We start from the raw sequence: 20575 nt of genomic DNA, 5'->3' as shown, positions 1-20575 counted from the left end.
AAGTGAGTCATCCGTGGATGTCAACCTTGTTAGTGAGTCATCCGTGGATGACACGGCTACATAGTCATCCATGGATGGCTCGCTTACAGAAGTAAGTCATCCATGGATGTCTCAGTATGACGGAAATGAGTCATGCAGGCATGCCTCATCTCTGAAAGCGAGTCGTGAAAGTGAGTCATGCAGGCATGACTCGTATTTGAAAGTGAGACATGCAGGCATGGCTCATATATGAATTTATTTATGGTAAAAAGAAACAAATACAAAGGTATGTGTATTTTCCTTTGTTTGACAAGCGTGGATAAAATATATACATGACGTCACAGAAAAAAAAACATATTTGAAAACGCCCGTTTTTCTTATTTAAAAACCATATTCTGACTTCAGATAATTCCCTGTTATTTACAATATTTATTTTTTAATTACTTCCCTTTTACATTACTATATATACGGTAGCTTATTTTTAGTAACTTTTTTATTATTGGCCGTAGGGAAAACACGAGACTAGTTTTCTGTGGTTGGTATGGATGGTACCTCCAATATTTTTTTCTTTTTGGTTAAATTTCTTCCCTTTGTTGTTTCTGTCCTTAGATATTTTTTCTGAGGACTTTCTTGTCCTCAAGTGCAATGATAACAGGTGAGCGATATAGGGCCATCATGGCCCTCTTGTTTTTAGTTTCCTTTTGGAGCACACTACTTGTACAGTTTGTGCTGCATTTTTTTTTCAAACCACTGAAGTGTTCGTCATAATTAGGCACAGGGCACGCTTTAAAATTTTGTCAGTCGGACGGCCAACAGGAAAATAGCTGTCTTGCTTTCATTTAGTCTGTTCACAAACAGCAGTGTACACCCAAACAGTATACACCCTAACAAAACCATAGGCACTTCTTATTTACATAGAGGATATTGCATATGTGTCTTTATCAAACAAGTTGAATATAATAATAAAATGCGAGGCTCTGCCGAGCATTTTATCAATTTTATTCATCAGGTTTAATATTTTAATTCAATGTGAAAAGTCACAAATGTAATATTCTTTTTAGCTCACCTGTCACGTAGTGATCTCGGTTTTTCCCTTAGGCCAATAATAATAAAGTTACTTAATAAGCTATTCAGAGTAACATAAAAGGGAAGTAACTGAAACAAAATATAAGTCATATGACTTATCAACCTTGAAATGAGCCATCCAAATGCGCTCTCCACTTTTGTGTGGTACAACATGGATTGTACCTCCAATTTTTAGATTTTGACATATACAGTACCTTGTAAGAATTTTTTATTTCTTTTTGGTTAAATTTTGCCCTTCGTTGTTCCTGTCCTTTGGTATAGATATTTTTTCTGAGGCCTTAGATTTATTTTTAATTTCTTCCCTTTATTGTTCCTGTCCTTCATCAGTCAAAATTTTGCTCGATGTAATCCTTCGGGCATAAAACTACTGGCCTGATTTGAAAATAATTTTATTTGAAGTAGCTTTAAGAAAAGTTCAACTATTTTTTCTCATATTTCTTTTGATTGATTTTTTTATTATAATTTTTGATCTACCTGTCCTTAAGTGCAATGATAACAGGTGCGTGATATAGGGCCATTTTGGCCCTCTTGTTATCAAATGCTAGCCTTTCCTGTTTCTACCACCTTTTACAAGTTAATTTGACCAACGTGACATGTACTATAAAATTAATGTCATCGATGTCGAAGCTTTATTACACTCATGTATTATCATTTTTATTTAATGGCTTTATTACACTACCGTGACGTCAAACATGTGATAAATGAAATAAAAGCCCTTCTATGGACAGTTATTCCAGTTTCAGGCATGCAGCTGTATCCATGCACACTTTCAGGGGTATACTAGTCATCTTTATTGTCTGTTCTAGTTCTTCTTTGCTATCAAGATATTTCTTGCTTGATATATTTTAGCTGACTGTTGTAAAGTGCACATCAACAACATTAAACCAACAACTGAAGAAAGAATGGTTAGGCCACTTAACAGGGAGCATGTAGAAAAGCTAAGAGAAGGCTTCCTTGTGAATGGCAAGCACTTCAAAATCCTGGCAGCCATCTTCATCTCTGGCAGCATGGACAAAGCTGAGGTTCCTGGCGGAGTGACCCTGGAAGTTCTTGGAGGGAACCATTCCAGAGAAGCATTGGCATCACTGTACAGCAGTTGTCTTGTAGACCCATTAGTTCTCGTGACAGTGTACAAGAACAGTCTGAGTACAACAGAATGTTTAAGTGATGCATATCAACAAAATAAAGAGGATGAATTGTCATTGTCAATGAATTTTATTGACAAATGCATAATTCTACGAAAGATAAAGAAAAGAAATAAGCAGTGGTCACCAGAAGCTAGTGCAATATTTGGATATAAGGTAGGGTTTTATGATTTACTTAATAATTTGTAAAAAGGGTGTTTTTTTATGTATATTCCCCTGTATACTTGTGGCATATCAGTCTGTCCATCCTTATGTATGTACATACGTACACAAAAACTGGTACTTCAGTGTGAGCAATGTAAGGTCAAACATCATATTTTGGGCATAATTGCTTTAAATATATGGATTTTTTAAGCTCACAAACATTACTCATTGACACAGTACCTTCACATTGATAAATAGATATATGACCTTTACATTCAAGGTGACCTCCAAGGTCAAAAACTCTTCCTCTTTAGCTCATCTGAGCACTTTTTTATAAGGGTTAGCTATTGTGATCGGTCAATGTCAGACTCTGTTATATGTGGATGCATTTGTCAGTACATCCGTGTGTGTATTTGTCAACCATCTCTGGACATTTTCTCCTAAACCACGGATTGATTTTGATAAAACTTCACAGGAATAATCCTTCGGGAGTCCTCTTTCAAAGGTGTTTGAATGGTTCAGGTCCATTGCACAACTAGGTCTGGGGAGCTAAAAATAGATGTTTTAGCTGAGAAATTCACAAATCTTTTGGCTGAAACCATAAGCACTAGTTAGACTTTTGATATTTGGTGTATAGAATTGCCTATTGGTCCTGTACCAAGATTTTTCAAATTATACTCCTGGGGTGAAAGTTTAACAAAGACTTACAATAAAAAATCTTTTTTGAGTCTGAAACCACAAAGAATAGGCCTTTGATATTTGGTATGTTGCATTGCCTAGTGGTCCTCTATTAAGATAGTTGAAATTATGTCAAAGGTCAAGGTCGCTGTGACCTTTAGCACTAGAGAAGCTAATAACTCCACAGTGCTTAGGAATATGTCATGATTGAATTTCTTTTAATATTCAGCTGTGCTTTAAAACTGTCTTTAAATTTCTTTTAATTGTTTAATATCAATTTTCTGATTCACATGTCAGATTTGTAGTTGAATTGAGAGTTAATTAGTCCCTTTGACTTTTATCCAATTCTCAATACATATATGTCCGTGTTCCCGAGTAAACCTTCTATATTTAAAAAAAATCATGAGAAAATTGTTATCGCAAGAATCAGTTTTTCCTATTTCATTGAAATGATCAAAGATTTTTCCACACACCGTAAGGCAAACTCTATATCAAATTTTCAAAAATACATCATCTAAAAATGCATCATTTTTTAGGACTGAATAAATCAATTTACATGTTAAACCTTGAAATGAAAAGCTGGGTCTCAACATATCTATTTAACTTTTTTTTTATGCCCCCGAAGGGAGGCATATAGTTTTTGAACCGTCTGTCAGTCTGTTGGTCTGTCGGTCTGTCAGTCTGTCCGCAATTTTCGTGTCCGGTCCATATCTTTGTCATTGATGGATGGATTTTCAAATAACTTGGCATGAATGTGTACCACAGTAAGACGATGTGTCGCGCGAAAGACCCAGGTCCGTAGCTCAAAGGTCAAGGTCACACTTAGACGTTAAAGGTCATTTTTCATGATAGTTGGGCGTGTCCGGTCCATATCTTTGTCATCCATGGATGGATTTTCAAATAACTTGGCATGAATGTGTACCACAGTAAGACGACGTGTCGCGCGCAAGACCCAGGTCCGTAGCTCAAAGGTCAAGGTCACACTTAGACGTTAAATGTCATTTTTCATGATAGTGCATTCGTGTCCGGTCCATATCTTTGTCATCCATGGATGGATTTTCAAATAACTTGGCATGAATGTGTACCACAGTAAGACGATGTGTCTCGCGCAAGACCCAGGTCCGTAGCTCAAAGGTCAAGGTCACACTTAGACGTTAAAGGTCATATTTCAACATAGTGCATTGATGGGCGTGTCCGGTCCATATCTTTGTCATTCATGCATGGATTTTAAAAATATTGGGCATGGATGTGTACCACAGTTAGACGACGTGTCGTGCGCAAGACCCAGCTCCGTAGGTCAAAGGTCCTAAACTCTAACATCGGCCATAACTATTCATTCAAAGTGCCATCGGGGGCATGTGTCATCCTATGGAGACAGCTCTTGTTTATACATGTGTTTATATATGTATATTTTTGTGTTATATTTACTTCCAGAATGGAGGTTTTTAGTGTTTAGAATGCTAATTAATATTTCAGTCAAATGCTGAGGCAAGAGCTAAACTAAGGACTATGGCTGCCGTGGCTGACCTCGATGAGGTAATGTGGGCATGAATAGAGGCACTTGCCAGCCAGTGGACAGACAAGAAGCCGATGAAGCAGACTGCCTTCACAAACTTCGTTACCTTGGATGACAACAATAAGGGGAGGTTGCTGACGGTATGGGAGGAATTAAGAGTCAAAAGTTATCAGAAAGAGCTGTAAGTTATGGTTTGTTCTTTAGAAATGTTTTGAATGATTGTTTGGTTAGGAACTCTTTTAAACTAAACGAAGCTCCAAGTAGTTTTGACGGAAGATTATGACACTTTAAATCCAGCATGATTTAGATTGGGAATTTATCAGTTAACCTTATAACATGGGTTATTGCTGGTTGAAATCCACCATGACATTGTATCAGTTATTAATTCCCTATCCCGATGGTGTCTGGTCCAAGGTTACCATATGGAGGATGCTAATGGAAAAAGGTGCCTTATAGGTTTCATTTCCAGGCCCTACCTGGAGACACAACAACCCATGATGTGTCTCTGTTTTAAAATGCAACTTCATGTCACCTACATCTTGACAGGGACTGTCCTACCAAAGGACATCAGTAGCATTACAAAGAAAGAGTGTAAACGAACCAGAAGTAGTGGCAAATTATTTTTTTTGTAATGTAGACATTCTATCATACATTTAGATCTGATAACATAGTTTTGTGAAATTGTAAAAAGAGATAGTTGTTTCATTTTCAGGTTTATTTCTTTCATAGACCATTTGGTAACTATATGTACCAGATGAAAGTCAAATAATTTGGGTATATGTACATTAAATTATGATTGCAGGAACAGACTCACGGCAAGAAAGATGAAAGCTGCAGTAACACCAAACACACAAGATGAGAAAACGGGCAATACTGACAATGAGAATGATGATGTAAATACATAGCTTTTATTGTTGATGATAATTTTTCACAGTCTATCAGTGTATGAGAAACTGAATTATGTAAACAGGAAAAGCGGGTCATGAACATTTCTCTGTACATGTTTATCATATAACAGAGACACTACAAAGACTGCATTTAGTGTTTACTAAGTCTGTCATAATCAAACATTCCTTAGTTACTTTCATTATTATTACTTTTCCTATGACATTGGGAGCCAATTTTTATTTTCTTACAATGTTGTTCGAACATGCTTTCATGTACCAGTACTGGTTATTCCCAGGAAGCAGAATTTTAAAGATTTACTGATAAAAAACATAGAATTAAGCTAAAGTAGTATTTATAAACGAACATGCTTTCACAAATGTAATACACCTCGATAGCCTAGTGGTAGAGCGTCCGCTTTGAGTGCGGGAGGTCGTGGGTTCGATCCCCTGCCATGTCATATCAAAGATGTGAAAAATGGTACCAGTAACTCCCATGCTTGGCGCTCAGCATTAAATTGGAAACTGGCCTCTTCTCATACCCTCGTGGCGATAGATTCCATCATAAATTAACAAATTATGTCAGATTTACATTTCTTCACATTTGTAAGTTTTCCACAATTTTCATCTTGTTCGTAAATTCTTCAAAAAAAACCATTAAATCCTTAAGGCTTTTCAGCATCAGCATTAAAAGATCTATATATACTTCTACATTCTGTAAAATTGTTACTGCTGGTTTTGATAAATTAATTTCTTTTATTTCTAGTGCAATACAGCTACAAATGGTTCAGATGAACGTACGCACAGCTTAACTCAAGAGGAGTTTGACAGATTGAAGGTTTGGTTCTACGTTTTTGATGGAATTTGAATAATTAGAATTTTCCAGCTTAAAGCTACTTGGCTACAGATTCCATTGCAAAAATCTTTGTATCATCAAATTAAGTAATCCACAAAAAGAATGGTTTACTTTTTGCAGCATGTAATTTCAAACAACTGTTCAAATTTGTTTTGCAATTTGATTGATTATCTCTTATATTAAATGATAACAATTTGGGACAAATTAAAAATAGTTCATAGCACTGACATCTGTAGCAGCTTTAAATGATTTATGTTATTTTAGGGGCAGCATTACCTTAGTGCTTTGCATTTGCTATACAGTATGACTCAAACATACATGGTGCACTCATGGTGCAATATTATATTTACATGTATATAATCACGAGAATGAAAGCTATAAGATCCAGTCTAGTTTTGTAAAAATGTAAGGGTACACTACAAAACCTATATGTAAAAGAAGCACACAAATGTCATACATATAGGTATATAGTCACCCTTGTGAACCAAGGGGTGACAAATGGTCATCCCAGAGTGTCTAAGAGTCTGTGGGGAAGGGAATTCAGTTGTCTGTAAAGCTGTCCCTGATGGAGGGTCATAAGATTCTTTGTGTCAATATAGGTATCTATGGAATGTTACTCATTGTCATAGACATTAATGTAACTATTTGTTTCTATGTAGGAAGAGAACAAGAATAAAGATATCATGGTGAGAAAGTTGCAAGAAGAAAATCAGCAATTAAAGGTAACAAATGTGTAGATATTGTAGTTTATTAGTCTTACATGCTGGTCTAATAAATCTGGCTAGTCTAAATAGTTATCATATAGGCCATGCGAGGAAATGAAGTTTTAAAGAACCATTAGTCTACTTTACTAAGTTTTTGAAGTATCCCGCTGTATTTAATAATGCTTGTCCGGAACATGACTTGAAGTTGTACAAGGCTTTTGATTGAAAAATCACAGTATGAAAGAAGCCACCGATAGAAAATGCAATATCAAAGAAGTACAACTCTACATGGCCTACTTTTTATTAGCTCGAGTATACGAAGTATAAGAAGAGCTATCCTACTCGCCCCGGCGTCAGCGTCTTTCCGCATCCCAACCTTGGTTAAAGTTTTGGTGCACTTTCTCTTTTTTCAGCTTATCTCTGTAATTACTTGATGGATTTGATTCAAACTTAAAATACTTATTCCTTATCATTATCCACATCATCTGATGTATAGGCCATAACTCTGGCACCAATATTTTATGAATTATCCCCCCTTTGCACTTAGATTTTAAGGTTAAAGTTTTGATGCACTTTCACTCTATCTCTGTTATTACTGAATGGATTTGAATCAAACTTAAAATAGTTGTTCAGTATCATCATCCACATCATATGACACAAGATGCATAACACTGGCACAATTTTTCATGAATATTCCCCTTTTTACTTAGAATTTCAGGTTAAAGTTTTATGCACTTTCACTCTATCTCTGTTATTACTATGTGGATCTGATTCGAACTTAAACAACTGTTCAACATCATTACCCTTATCATATGACACAAGTTGCATAACTCTGGGACCAATCTTTCATGAATTATTTCCACTTTCTACATAGAATTTTAGGTTAAAGTTTTGGTGCACTTTTACTCTACATCTGTTATAACTAAATGGATTTGATTCAGACTAAATTAGTTGTTCAACATCATCACCCACACCATATGGTGCAAAGTGCAAGGTGCATAACTCTGGCACCAATTTTTCATTAATTGCTCCCTCTTTGTACTTAGAATTTTAGGTTAAAGTTTTAATGCACTTTCACTCTGTCTCTGTTATTACTGAATGGATTTGATTCAAACTTAAAATAGTTGTTCAACAACATCACCCACACAAGGTGCATAACTCTGGCACCAATATTTAATGAATTATGTCCCTTTTTGCTTAGGATATACTTATATAGTGTTTTGATACATTTTATTTTTTCCTGTCTTATTACTTTAAGTTGACATTTTTGACATAGACTGAGGCTATTGTGTAATATCTTCATCCACAATTGGAGTCATTAAACACTCCAGTGACAGCTCTAGTTTCCTCAGATGTGCCCAGTTTCACTATCCACCATCGAAATAGTCGAACGCGCTGTCTCCTGTGACAGCTCTTGTATTATTTCCCTTTACTCAATGTTTTGTTCTGGGGCATAACTAAAATATCACAATTATTTATTCAAACTGCATGCGAAGTCAGCAAGTTCATTTTAAGAACCATAACGTTGAATGCCAATTTATTTAATTATCTCCCTTTACCGGGGTCTTGTTGATTTTGTCCACATTCTGACAACCGTAAGTACTTATGGTTTTACTGATTCCTTGTTTTTAATGATTTACAATATTTCTTTTGCAGATTGACAATGAGGATCACCTTAAAACAATAGAAAAACTAAGAGATGAAGTAAAAAAGGTATGTAAAACGTTAATCTTTTGATGATAAGCATTTTGTTTCCACATTATTTTTGCATGCAACAGTCTCATTGAAAGTATACCTGTAGAAAGTGAAACAAGGTAACGGCACAAAGAACATGGTTTGCTTGTCCTTTCATACAGATACAAGAATTTTAGCATGATCTAAAACCAGTATATCATGCTTGCATGAGATGTTGAAAAAGCAATTAATTAGGATTGCACAGCAAATATTTTAGCACATTTGTTACATTTAATCTAAATGATCGCGTTAGAATGGAAATAGATCTTTTTTTATAGTTGTACCAGTCAGTTTACAAATAATGCATTGTAATTTATCACTTGGGCCTTTGTGATTACTTTACTGTAAAACCTGCTTTAGCAGACATCTTTATTAATCAGTCAACATATCTAAAGTAGTTGCCTCATTTCCCAAAACGCATTGTATAAATTACCTACATTATAAAGCCACCTTTTTCCACTGGGTTGGCTGCTTAATACTGGTTTAACTGTACTACACATCTGACATGATATTACTTAGTATTTCACTCAAAAGTAAAATCCATTTTCGATTTGGAAGATGATATTGTCTAATTTGACAACTATATATGAGTTTGATGAATTCAAAGAGATTATTTGCAGAATGTATGATTGATGATTGTATTGTGAAAGAAAGACTTAATTGTTATTATAATCAATTCATGACATTTGTCACATGTTCAACATGTACAATTACTTTTCAGTATGCAGTAATGGCCGCTAATCATAAGGCTCACTCTGGTGAGAACGAAAGTCAGCAGAAAAAATCCAGTAGGACTGCTAAGGTAAATTATTTTTAAATTTGTTTGCTTATGAATCAAGCCTTCCCATGCAAAAATGTGTCTTCTCAATGTGAAAAAGAATATTAATAAAGTGACAAATTGGCAAATCACTAAACATTTTGAATTGGAATTGTAGGTCTAAACTTTCCAGAGAATGAGTTTAATTGTAGTTTTCTGAAATTATAATCACAAGTGGCAGAACATAGGTTTCTGCATGATATAACTAAATAAAATCATGGTAATTCATCAAATTTATTCAACAACTTATTAAATTACTATGAAGTAATTTGTAAAATACAAGGAATTTCAGGGAGGTAACAAGTTTCAGATCTGTAGGAAGAAAATTTCCTGTACACAATGATAAAATATAGATTTTGCAGAAAAAATTTAATTGTTTTAAGAATATTTGAAAAGGATTAAAGAACTATGCAAACAAAGATGACGTAATAAGGTAAAAATCTTTATTAGTCCCCTACTGGTTCCGGGAACTAGAGGAAAGCACTTGTCCGCCCATCATTCTGTCCGGCTGGCCGTCCGCAATTTTGTGTCCAGTCCATAACTCGGTCATCCATGAAGGGATTTTAATATTACTTGGAACAAATGTTTCCAATTATAAGACGACGTGTCATGCGCAAAACTCGGTCCCCTACCTTAAAGGTCAAGGTCACAATTTAAGGTCAAAGGTCAGTAGGGGTTTCTTGTCTATGATGAGTAGATGTGTTCTGGAGAGATGCAGGTTCAAGGTCACACATAGATGTTAAAGGTCAAAATTGACATTAAACTCTTACTTGTATGTTTTCCTTTGCAGCGACCACTTGCGAATGAAAGGGAGCCCTTGGTGGATGAAAGTGAGCAACCAAGCAAGAAAGTAAAGGTAATAGATGTAATAATTTACATTGATCAAGTTTTTGCATGTAATTCATGCTCTTGTGTATTAGACTTTCAGAATTTCAGTGTAAATTAAAGTATGATCTGTGGTGAGACAAAAAGCTTCTGAGTGAGTAGTGAAAATATAATTTTCAGCAATCCCATAAAAATTACTTGTTTGATCAACAAATGAAATTCTTAAAGAGACTCGCTGGCCGTCATATTTAGGCAAAAGATTATTTTGCATGAAAATAAGTATTATGACACATTATTTATATCAGAAGGTAATATATATTGCATTTAAACATGTTTAAAAAATCAAGATCAAGAAAGAAAAGAAATTGAAGCCAGTGCTAGGATTTAAACCTTCGGAGACATAGAACATTAGCACAAAGTTATTGCCAGTAACTTAAACTTGATATTACGTGGGTAAATTTAGAATTATAAATGTATTGAACTCTTCAATCACTGAGGAAATATAATTATATCTATCTCAGTACAAACACAATAGAAATTTGATTGAGAAAAGACAAAAAATAGTGTTTTAATGCATTTAATGTGTCAAGTAATAATTTCAAAGCCCTCTTTACAAAAACAACAAATATTTTCATGTTTATCAAAATTTATTTCTGTTACCTTTTGACATTGTGCAAGTTCCAAAGATATAAATGAGGATATTTGTTTGTCTTTTCAGTTCTCTGTTGGTGAAAAAGTTTGGGCATTGTATAAGGATGGACATTCCTACAAGGCCAGGATTATAAGGATTAACAAAAATTGTAAGTATATTTAGTTATACATGTATTTATAGTGGCACTGACTTAATAAGTAACTGAGAGTATAATCTGTGATCAAGGGTTGACTACACTTACAATTACTATAACATCTCACTAACTCCCTTGCAATTGCTAGAGCGAAGAATTTTTAAGAAAGAAATCAATACAACTGAGTCATGATTCCCAACACTTTCACCTTCTATCATTAAAGGTCTTGAATACGTTTCAAGTTATTCTCTGGACAAGCATTTTATTGTTTTATACGAAAAAAGTAAGATAATTAAAAAAGAAACGTAATAGGCTGACCTACTTCACAATTGCAGCTATCATTGTGTGAAGTATCAAACATATACCACTAATACTTCCGAAGTTATGCTCAAGATACTTAGTATAAAAAGCAAGGTAATAGTAATTAAAACATTCCTCCCAGTATGCAGATACTTAGGACCTAATTTTATCATTCACCAACAATCAATTAACATTATATCATTATGTCAATAGCATTAAAAAGTTACTTTTTGCCAGCAATTGTTTGCAGTATATTAATAGTTGTTCAATATGTTCCATTGCAGCCTACAGAGTGAAGTATATTCAAGATGGAGTGGTCCATAATGTGGATGGTGAAGGACTCGTTACTTATGGTTGAATTACCTGAATTACCAGAAATTTTCATCTTATGAACACAATAGAGATGTTAGATCTTAATCAAACTTGCACTTGTATCAATCCTTACGAGAACCAGTCAAATTCCATATTACAAAATCCTATGAACTGATTTTATGTCAAATTAACTCCCTCTGTTTCAAATTAAAATAGGTATGTTCCAGTAACTAATGAAGATGCTGATTTGAAAACTATCAGGGGAGAATAGTTAACTATTACAAATAACCTCTCTTTATTTTTATGTTTTATATATATTGCATGCATGACCATCTTGTTTTTTAGCTCACCTGTCACAAAGTGACAAGGTGAGCTTTTGTGATCGCGCGGTGTCCGTCGTCCGTCCGTAAACTTTTGCTTGTGACCACTCTAGAGGTCACATTTTTCATGGGATCTTTATGAAAGTTGGTCAGAATGTTTATCTTGATGATATCTAGGTCAAGTTCGAAACTGGGTCACGTGCCGTCAAAAACTAGGTCAGTAGGTCTAAAAATAGAAAAACCTTGTGACCTCTCTAGAGGCCATATATTTCACAAGATCTTCATGAAAATTAATCAGAATGTTCACCTTGATGATATCTAGGTCAAGTTTGAAACTGGATCACGTGCCATCAAAAACTAGGTCAGTAGGTCTAAAAATAGAAAAACATTGTGACCTCTCTAGAGGCCATATATTTCATAAGATCTATATGAAAATTGGTCAGAACGTTTACCTTGATGATATCTAAGTCAAATTTGAAACTGGGTCACGTGCCTTCAAAAACTAGGTCAGTAGGTCAAATAATAGAAAAACATTGTGACCTCTCTAGAGGCCATATTTTTCATGGGATATGTATGAAAGTTGCTCAGAATGTTTATCTTGATGATATCTAAGTTAAATTTGAAACTGGGTCACGTGCCGTCAAAAACTAGGTCAGTAGGTCTAAAAATAGAAAAACCTTATGACCTCTCTAGAGGCGATATATTTCATGAGATCTTCATGAAAATTTGTCAGAATGTTAAGCTTAATGATATCTAGGTCAAGTTCGAAACTGGGTCACGTGCCTTCAAAAACTAGGTCAGTAGGTCAAATAATAGAAAAACCTTGTGACCTCTCTAGAGGCCATATTTTTCATGGGATCTGTATGAAAGTTGGTCTGAATGTTTATCTTGATGATATCTAGGTCAAGTTCGAAAGTGGGTAACGTGCCTGTAAAAGCTAGGTCAGTAGGTCAAATAATAGAAAAACCTTGTGACCTCTCTAAAGGCCATATTTTTCATGTGATCTGTATGAAAATTGGTCAGAATGTTCATCTTGATGATATCTAGGTCAAGTCGAAACTGGGTCAACTGTGGTCAAAAACTAGGTCAGTAGGTCTAAAAATAGAAAAACCTTGTGACCTCTCTAGAGGCCATACTTGTGAATGGATCTTCATGAAAATTGGTCAGAATGTTCACCTTGATGATATCTAGGTTAAGTTTGAAACTGGGTTATGTGCCTTAAAAACTAGGTCAGTAGGTCAAATAATAAAAAAAACCTTGTGACCTCTTTAGAGGCCATACTTTTCATGGGATCTGTATGAAAGTTGGTCTGAATGTTCATCTTGATGATATCTAGGTCAAGTTTGAAACTGGGTCACGTGCGATCAAAAACTAGGTCAGTAGGTCTAAAATTATGAAAATCTTTCGACCTCTCTAGAGGCCATATTTTTCAATGGATCTTCATGAAAATTGATCTGAATGTTCACCTTGATGATGTCTAGGTCAGTTTCGAAACCGGGTCACGTGCGGTCAAAAACTAGGCCAGTAGGTATAAAAATAGAAAAACTTTGTGACCTCTCTAGAGGAAATTTTTTCATGAGATCACCATCATGGTCCTCTTGTCTGTGCTAGCATCTTTTATACTTTGTAATACCATTTTGTAATTTCATCCAGTTTTGTGAGGCATAGTTTTATTTGATTTTTGAACTGGTTGTGACTTTGGGTAGATTGACGGGGGCAGTCTGTCGCGTCAATTACCTCCCTTTGTTTCAAATTAAAATACTAGGTTTATTTCAGTAAGTAATAAAGATGTTTTGAAATTTGATTTATACCCTGGGATAGACTCGGACAATCAGGGTACATAACTATGGACTAATTTTTGTCAGATTACCTCCCTTTTTTTCAAATTAAAATGGATATATCTCAGTAGCTAATGAAGATACTGATGTGGAAATTCATTAATGATGAAAGATGGGCTCAGACAATCAGGAAAGGTAGCTGTTGACAAATTACCTCCCTTTATTTTTATATTGCATATATTGCATGGCCCTCTTGTTTACTGACCTAGCTTCATAACTACTTTGTAATACCATTTTATGGTTTTATCCAGTTCATGAAATTCATCCATTTGATTTGGTTTTTAATATAAAGATGAACAGGATTTAAATTGTATGCATTTATCCTGTCATGTATTGTCATTTTATTGAAAATATGATATAATTGGTATCATGCTCTTGGTTTAATTATTGAACTGATCAGTTTAAGTCATGTGTGGCCCCTGAAAGTTTTAATATCCCCGCCGATGAAATTGGGAGAGGGGTATTGAAATGGCATTATTTGTCCGTCAGTCAGTCCGTCCGTCCGCAGCCATTTCTCAGTAAACTAGAAGGTAGAATTTCAGGAAGCTTAAATTAAACATGAACCAACATACTGCGATGATGCCCATCAAGGTTTTTATCGGATTGGTCAATTTCCCTTAGAGTTTTTGCCCTTGACTTAATGAAAAATCCACGTCTGCAGCCATTTCTCAGTAACAAGCTGGTAGAATTTCATAAAACTAAAAATAAATATAAAACATACCGATGATGCCTGTCTTTTTTTTCAATTGGTCAATTTTCCATAGAGTTATTGCCCTTTAATTGAATGTTTTAAAAATCTACAGATTTGTACATAACAAACCAACCCATTGGTAGAATTTCATTAAACTTCTTTCATTCTTTTCCATGAACATTTAGTATAAACATCTGAAGTTTTGTACCCACACCTGGCCACCACCTTACCTTGATCACATCCCCTCCCCCTGCCCCTACCATCCACCCTCAAATTATTTTTTTTTTATTATTTTATTTTCAAACGTTTCATGAATATTTATTAGCATGCAAAGTTGTACTGTTCGCCAACCTCACTCTCGGTCTTGCCCAGCACCCCGATAATGCATCAACATCCCCCACCCTTTTTTAAACTTTTGTGATCACCCTTCGTCCGTCTCAGACTGTTGTCCGTCCGTGTGTGCGTCCGTCAACAATTTCTTGTCTTCACGATAGTGGTTTCATTTACCGGTATGATTTTATTTTAACCAAACTTGCACCCAACTTGTATCACCATAAGATCTCGGTTCCTTTCTTGAACTGGCCAGATCCCGTTATGGGTTCCAGAGTTATGGCCCCTGAAAGGGCCAATATTAGCTATTTTGACCTTGTCTGCACAATAGCAGCTTCATTTATGATTTGATTTTTACCAAACTGGCACACAACTTGTATCACCATAAGATCTTGATTCCTTAGTTGAACCGGCCAGATCCCATAATGGGTTCCAGAGTTATGGCCCCTGAAAGGACCAGAATTAGCTATTTTGACCTTGTCTGCACAATAGCAGCTTCATTTATGATTTGAATTTAATCAAACTTGCACACAACTTGTATCACTATAAGATCTTGGTTCCTTTCTTGAACTGGCGAGATATGGGTTCCAGAGTTATGGCCCCTGAAAGGGCCAGAATTAGCTATTTTGACCTTGTCTGCACAATAGCAGCTTCATTTATGATTTGAATTTAATCAAACTTGCACAAAACTGGTGTCACCATAAGATCTTGATTCCTTAGTTGAACCGGCTAGAACCCATAATGGGTTCCAGAGTTATGGCCCCTGAAAGGGCCAAAATTAGCTATTTTGACCTTGTCTGCACAATAGCAGCTTCATTTATGATTTGAATTTAATCAAACTTGTATCACCACAAGATCTTGGTTCCTTTCTTGAACTGGCCAGATTTCATCATGGGTTCCAGAGTAATGGCCCCTTAAAGGTCCAAAATTGGCTATTTTGGCTTTTGCAGCCATGTAGAGACTTCATTTATGGTTCTATTTGATACAAACTTGTAAAATAACTTTAGCAACAAAAATTCTTGGATTCCATGACAAATCAGATCCAAGCGTAGGTTCAGAGTTATTTTATATCTGATTACCTCTCCTGATTGTAATCAAAATGGAATTATATCAGTAGGTACTTATAGGACTTATTTGAAATTTCATTATTGTCATTAGTTGGACTGAGCCAATTAGGGTAGATAACTATGGATTTATTTTATGTCAAATTACCTCCCTTTATTTCAAATTAAAATGGGTATATCTCCATAACTAATGAAGATACTGATCTGAAATTTCATTTATGTCAACAGATTTATTTGGCAGATCCTTCTTTTGTTCACTTACAATACTTTTCTTTTTAATTACTTCCCTTTTATGTTACTATAAATAGCTTATTTTTAGTAACTTTTTATATTATTAGCCATAGGGAAAAACTGAGACCACTTTTCTGTGATACAACATGGATGGTACCTGTATATTTACAAATCACTATTTTATTAATTTTTTTTATACATTAATAGAAAATAAGTGTTGTTTGTAAATGTATGAAGTTCATTTTATTTGTAAATTAAAAGTTTTTTTTTTAAATCTGAAATCATTAATCTATTCAGCACCTGAATAACTTCATATCACATTCTTGATATTTCGTTTCGCATCAAGATTGTGTAACTGACAGTTGCTGATAATTTTAATTAATAAGCAGATATTATTTGTCTACCAGTGTGATTGCTTTAAAACTTAATTCCTGACATAAAGGTATATGTTCTTATTTCATATAAGTAACCTCCCCTGACTTTATTCAATCAAAGCCTTGAAAGGTCTGATGGTTGCTGGTTTTTTGGTAGATTTATTTTCTGTTTTTTCATTGTTTCAATTCAAGTCACTGTGTTTTAGCTCTACTATTCTATGAATAGTTGACTCGCCCATGCGTCCGCAATGGCGTCCGCGTCCCGATTTGGTTAAGGTTTTATATGTAAGCTGGTATTTCAGTAACCACTTGTGGGAATGGATTGAAACTTCACACACTTACTCACTGTGATAAACTGACTTGCATTGCACAGGTTCCATAAGTCTATTTTGCTTTTTTACAAAATTATGCCCCATTTTTCGACTTAGAAATTTTTGGTTAAGATTTTTGGTATGTAAGCTGGTAACTCAGTAACCACTTGTGGGGAATGGATTGAAACTTCACACACTTATTCACTGTGATAAACTGACTTGCATTGCACAGGTTCCATAACTCTATTTTGCTTTTTTTACAAAATTATGCCCCTTTTTCGACTTAGAAATTTTTGGTTAAATTTTTGTAAGCTGGTAACTCAGTAACCACTTGTGGGAATGGATTGAAAATTCACACACTTATTTACTGTGATAAACTGACTTGCAGTGCACAGGTTCCATAACTCTATTTTGCTTTTTTACAAAATTATGCCCCTTTTTCGACTTAATTTTTGGTTAAGGTTTTGTTTGTAAGCTGGTATCTCAGTACTTACTAATGGGAATTGATTGAAACTTCACATACTTGTTCACTGTCATGATCTGACATGCACTAAGCAAGTCCCATAACTCTACTCTTTTTTTTCCAAAATTATGCCCCTTTTTCGACTTAGCAGTTTTTTGTTAAATCTTTGTATGTAATCTCAGTATCCACTAATGGAATGGATTGAAACTTCACACACTTGTTCACTGTCATGCTCTAACATGCACTGTGAAGGTCCCATAACTCTACTTTGCATTTTTACTGTAAAAGTTTCCCATTTAAGAAACTGTGTATTGTTTTTTTCATCTAGTTAGTAATTTTACGAAGTGGAACTTCTGAAGTTTCTCGGGTTTTTGAAAAAAAATAAAAATTTTAATCACTTCAAGCTACTCTGTAAATTTACGAAGCTGTTATTTGTACATAAATTAACAAATTATGTCAGATTTACATTTCTTCACATTTGTAAATTTTCCACAATTTTCATCTTGTTCGTAAATTTCCGAAGTGGAACTTTTGAAGTTTCTCATATATTTGCAAAATAGAAATTTTAGTCACTTCAAGCTACTGCGTAAATTTACATTTCTTTGCATTTTTAAATTTTTCACACTTTTTCATCTTGTTCGTAAATTTACGAAGTTAAACTTTAAAGTTTTTCAGATTTTTTCAAAAATAGAAATTTGAATCAGTAGAAGCTACTTCGTAAATTTACGAAGTTGTTACTTGTTCGTAAATTTATGAACTGTGTCAAATTTACATTCCTTATATCTTTCACTTTTTTGGCTTGTTTGTAAATTTACAAAGTCCAGCTGCTTAACTTTCTCAAATGTTTGCAAAAAAAAAAGAGAAATTTAATCAGTTTAAGCTACTTCGTAAATTTACGAACAGTGACAAATGCACATTTCTTTTTTATACAAAGCTGATTGTTTCATTTTTATTTGTTACCTTATTTCGTGCCAAGCCTTGGCAAACTTCGTAAATTTACGAACTATTTCTTTTGAACACTTTTAAAATCCAATTTATGTATTATTTTATATGAAATTTTTACGACTTATTCCATTCGTAAATTTACGAACATGTCTTAATTAATAATATCTTAGTGCTAAAACTTAAGTATGTTTTTATTTCTTATGAAATGCCATTTAACGGTTGTTTGTAAATTTACGAACTTTATTATATTTAAAAATTTCCAAATAACATCGCTTTTGGCAAACTTCGTAAATTTACGAACTACTTCTTTTGAAGACTTTTAAAATCCAATTTATGTATTAGTTTGTATGAAATTTTTACGACTTATTCCATTCGTAAATTTACGAACATGTCTTAATTAATAATATCTTAGTGCTAAAACTTAAGTATGTTTTTGTTTCTTATGAAATGCCATTAAACGGTTGTTCGTAAATTTACAAACTTTATTATATTTGAAAATTTCCAAATAACATTTTTATTATGTATTATATGTATTATATATGTATGAAATAAATGTATCATGACATGTCATTTTCTGTGTTGATTTTTACTTCCGTTGAAAAATTTACGAAGAAAGTATGTTGTAAATTGGGAAAAAAGCACGTAAATTTTTAGGTGATGAGGTTAAATGTGTGAAGAAAAGCGTGTTGATTTTTTCTTCGCTAAAAAATTTACGAAGAGAGACAAACAGAATTTGGAAAAAAAGTGCGCTTTTTTTAAGGTTTTGGCTGATAAAGAGGAATCTCGATATAAAATCCTCTTTTAAAATACAACAAGTTCATTTCAAAACGATACTCAGTAAGCTTTAGGGGTTTGAGCGTCGCCTGATCAATCCGCTCGCCTATTCTTCCGTTTTCATTGAATCGGGGATCCTCGGTAATGTACGTTATATCACGAATATTAACGGAGGTTCCTGAGGGTTATGTTTGTGTCGTCTGCTATTTTATTAAATCGGGGATCCACGGTAATGTACGTAATATCACAGATATTAACGTAGGTTCCATAGGCAATTCATCCGTGTGTTTGTCCATGCAGTCTTTGTGCACACATGTCATGTTTTTTTTGTTTGTTTTTTTTAATATGTCCAATCGTCGTGTCTGAATGAGAAATTGAATGAAAGAAAGAAATACATTGGATTTTTTAAAATCCCTTTGCACTTTTCACCGCCGAATTCCTTCAACCCTCAGAACAGTCTTTCTACTCCTACAATCTAATTTCCAGATTTTATTTCTACTCCCTAATTGTAAGATGGTAATTCTTACATATACTATTAGGCCTACTTCAAATTCAAATTATTTTGAATTATTTAATTCACTTCAGTTGTGGTAAAAAATATTTAGATATATTGTGGATATTGTATTTTGTATTTCTTTACACAATGCGTGAGTTATTGTTTGTGCAATTTTGTATTAGGCCTATTTCATCTTAAGTTAGGCTTACGGAATAAGAAAGAGAGTAACGAACCGACGCCGGGAATTGCTATGGCAAGAGTAAAATAAAGGCTATGACATTATTATAGTTTGTTTGATAAAAAGATAACTTAATGCCTTGTGGTTACACAATTATATACAAATGACTGTGATTAAGATGAAAATGTATTTCAGATTATACAACAACGCACAATCCAGACTCGCAAAAATCACGATTTTTCGAAATGTTTGTAAATTTCTTCTATGGTAGGATCAATCATTGTAAAATATATATACTTAAAATATTATTAGATCATTTAAAAAGGAAACATGCTTTATCATTTGCGCACAATAAACCAATTCTCGGACGATCAGAAAACACATCGAGGATCAATATAGGCTACACATCCGTACAATTACTTCCTACTAGTTAAAAAAAGTGACATGTTTATCCCAGGTGAGAACTACACCCTGTGCTTTGTTCATTTTACACAACGTCAGATCTTCTGAATATGATGTACGCATAAAAATTGCTTTTTTACCAGATCGAATTCAAACAGACGAAATATGATCACTTGAATATCATCTCAACTAACTAGTTTTCCGGTGCGAATATTTTTGTTTGTGTTTTGGAACACATTTATCTTAAACATTTATCTCTCCGCCGAAGAAAACTTTTATAAAATATGCTTATCAAATAATTTTTTTTTACATGTTTATATTTAGATTATGCCGGTTGTTTTATTACTAAGCAAGTGCCCGTTTTATTTACACGACGTTAAAAAAAATGTAGAC

The 20575-nt window shown here is 34.1% G+C and overlaps 1 protein-coding gene across 3 annotated transcripts; it reads left to right on the top strand.

Moving 5' to 3' along the window:
- Nucleotides 1-1910: 1910 nt before the first annotated feature.
- On the top strand, nt 1911-12005 carry LOC123525057 (uncharacterized). Of its 3 annotated transcripts, XM_053537744.1 has the most exons (10): nt 1914-2366; nt 4509-4729; nt 5351-5441; nt 6199-6270; nt 6948-7010; nt 8649-8705; nt 9448-9528; nt 10334-10399; nt 11087-11168; nt 11738-11978. In XM_053537744.1, the coding sequence occupies exons 2-10, from the start codon at nt 4623-4625 to the stop codon at nt 11809-11811; spliced, it is 693 nt and encodes a 230-aa protein (XP_053393719.1). In that variant the 5' UTR covers nt 1914-2366; nt 4509-4622; the 3' UTR covers nt 11812-11978. The 3 variants fall into 3 exon arrangements, with proteins under 3 accessions (XP_053393720.1, XP_053393719.1, XP_053393721.1); XM_053537745.1 differs by lacking the exon at nt 10334-10399 and having other exon boundaries at nt 1911-2366; nt 11738-11997; XM_053537746.1 differs by lacking the exons at nt 8649-8705; nt 9448-9528 and having other exon boundaries at nt 2234-2366; nt 11738-12005.
- Nucleotides 12006-20575: the final 8570 nt, after the last annotated feature.

The sequence above is a fragment of the Mercenaria mercenaria genome, chromosome 3 (assembly GCF_021730395.1).
Source record: "Mercenaria mercenaria strain notata chromosome 3, MADL_Memer_1, whole genome shotgun sequence".
Classification (NCBI taxonomy): Eukaryota; Metazoa; Mollusca; class Bivalvia; order Venerida; family Veneridae; genus Mercenaria; species Mercenaria mercenaria.
This window is presented reverse-complemented; position numbering and strand designations above follow the sequence as displayed.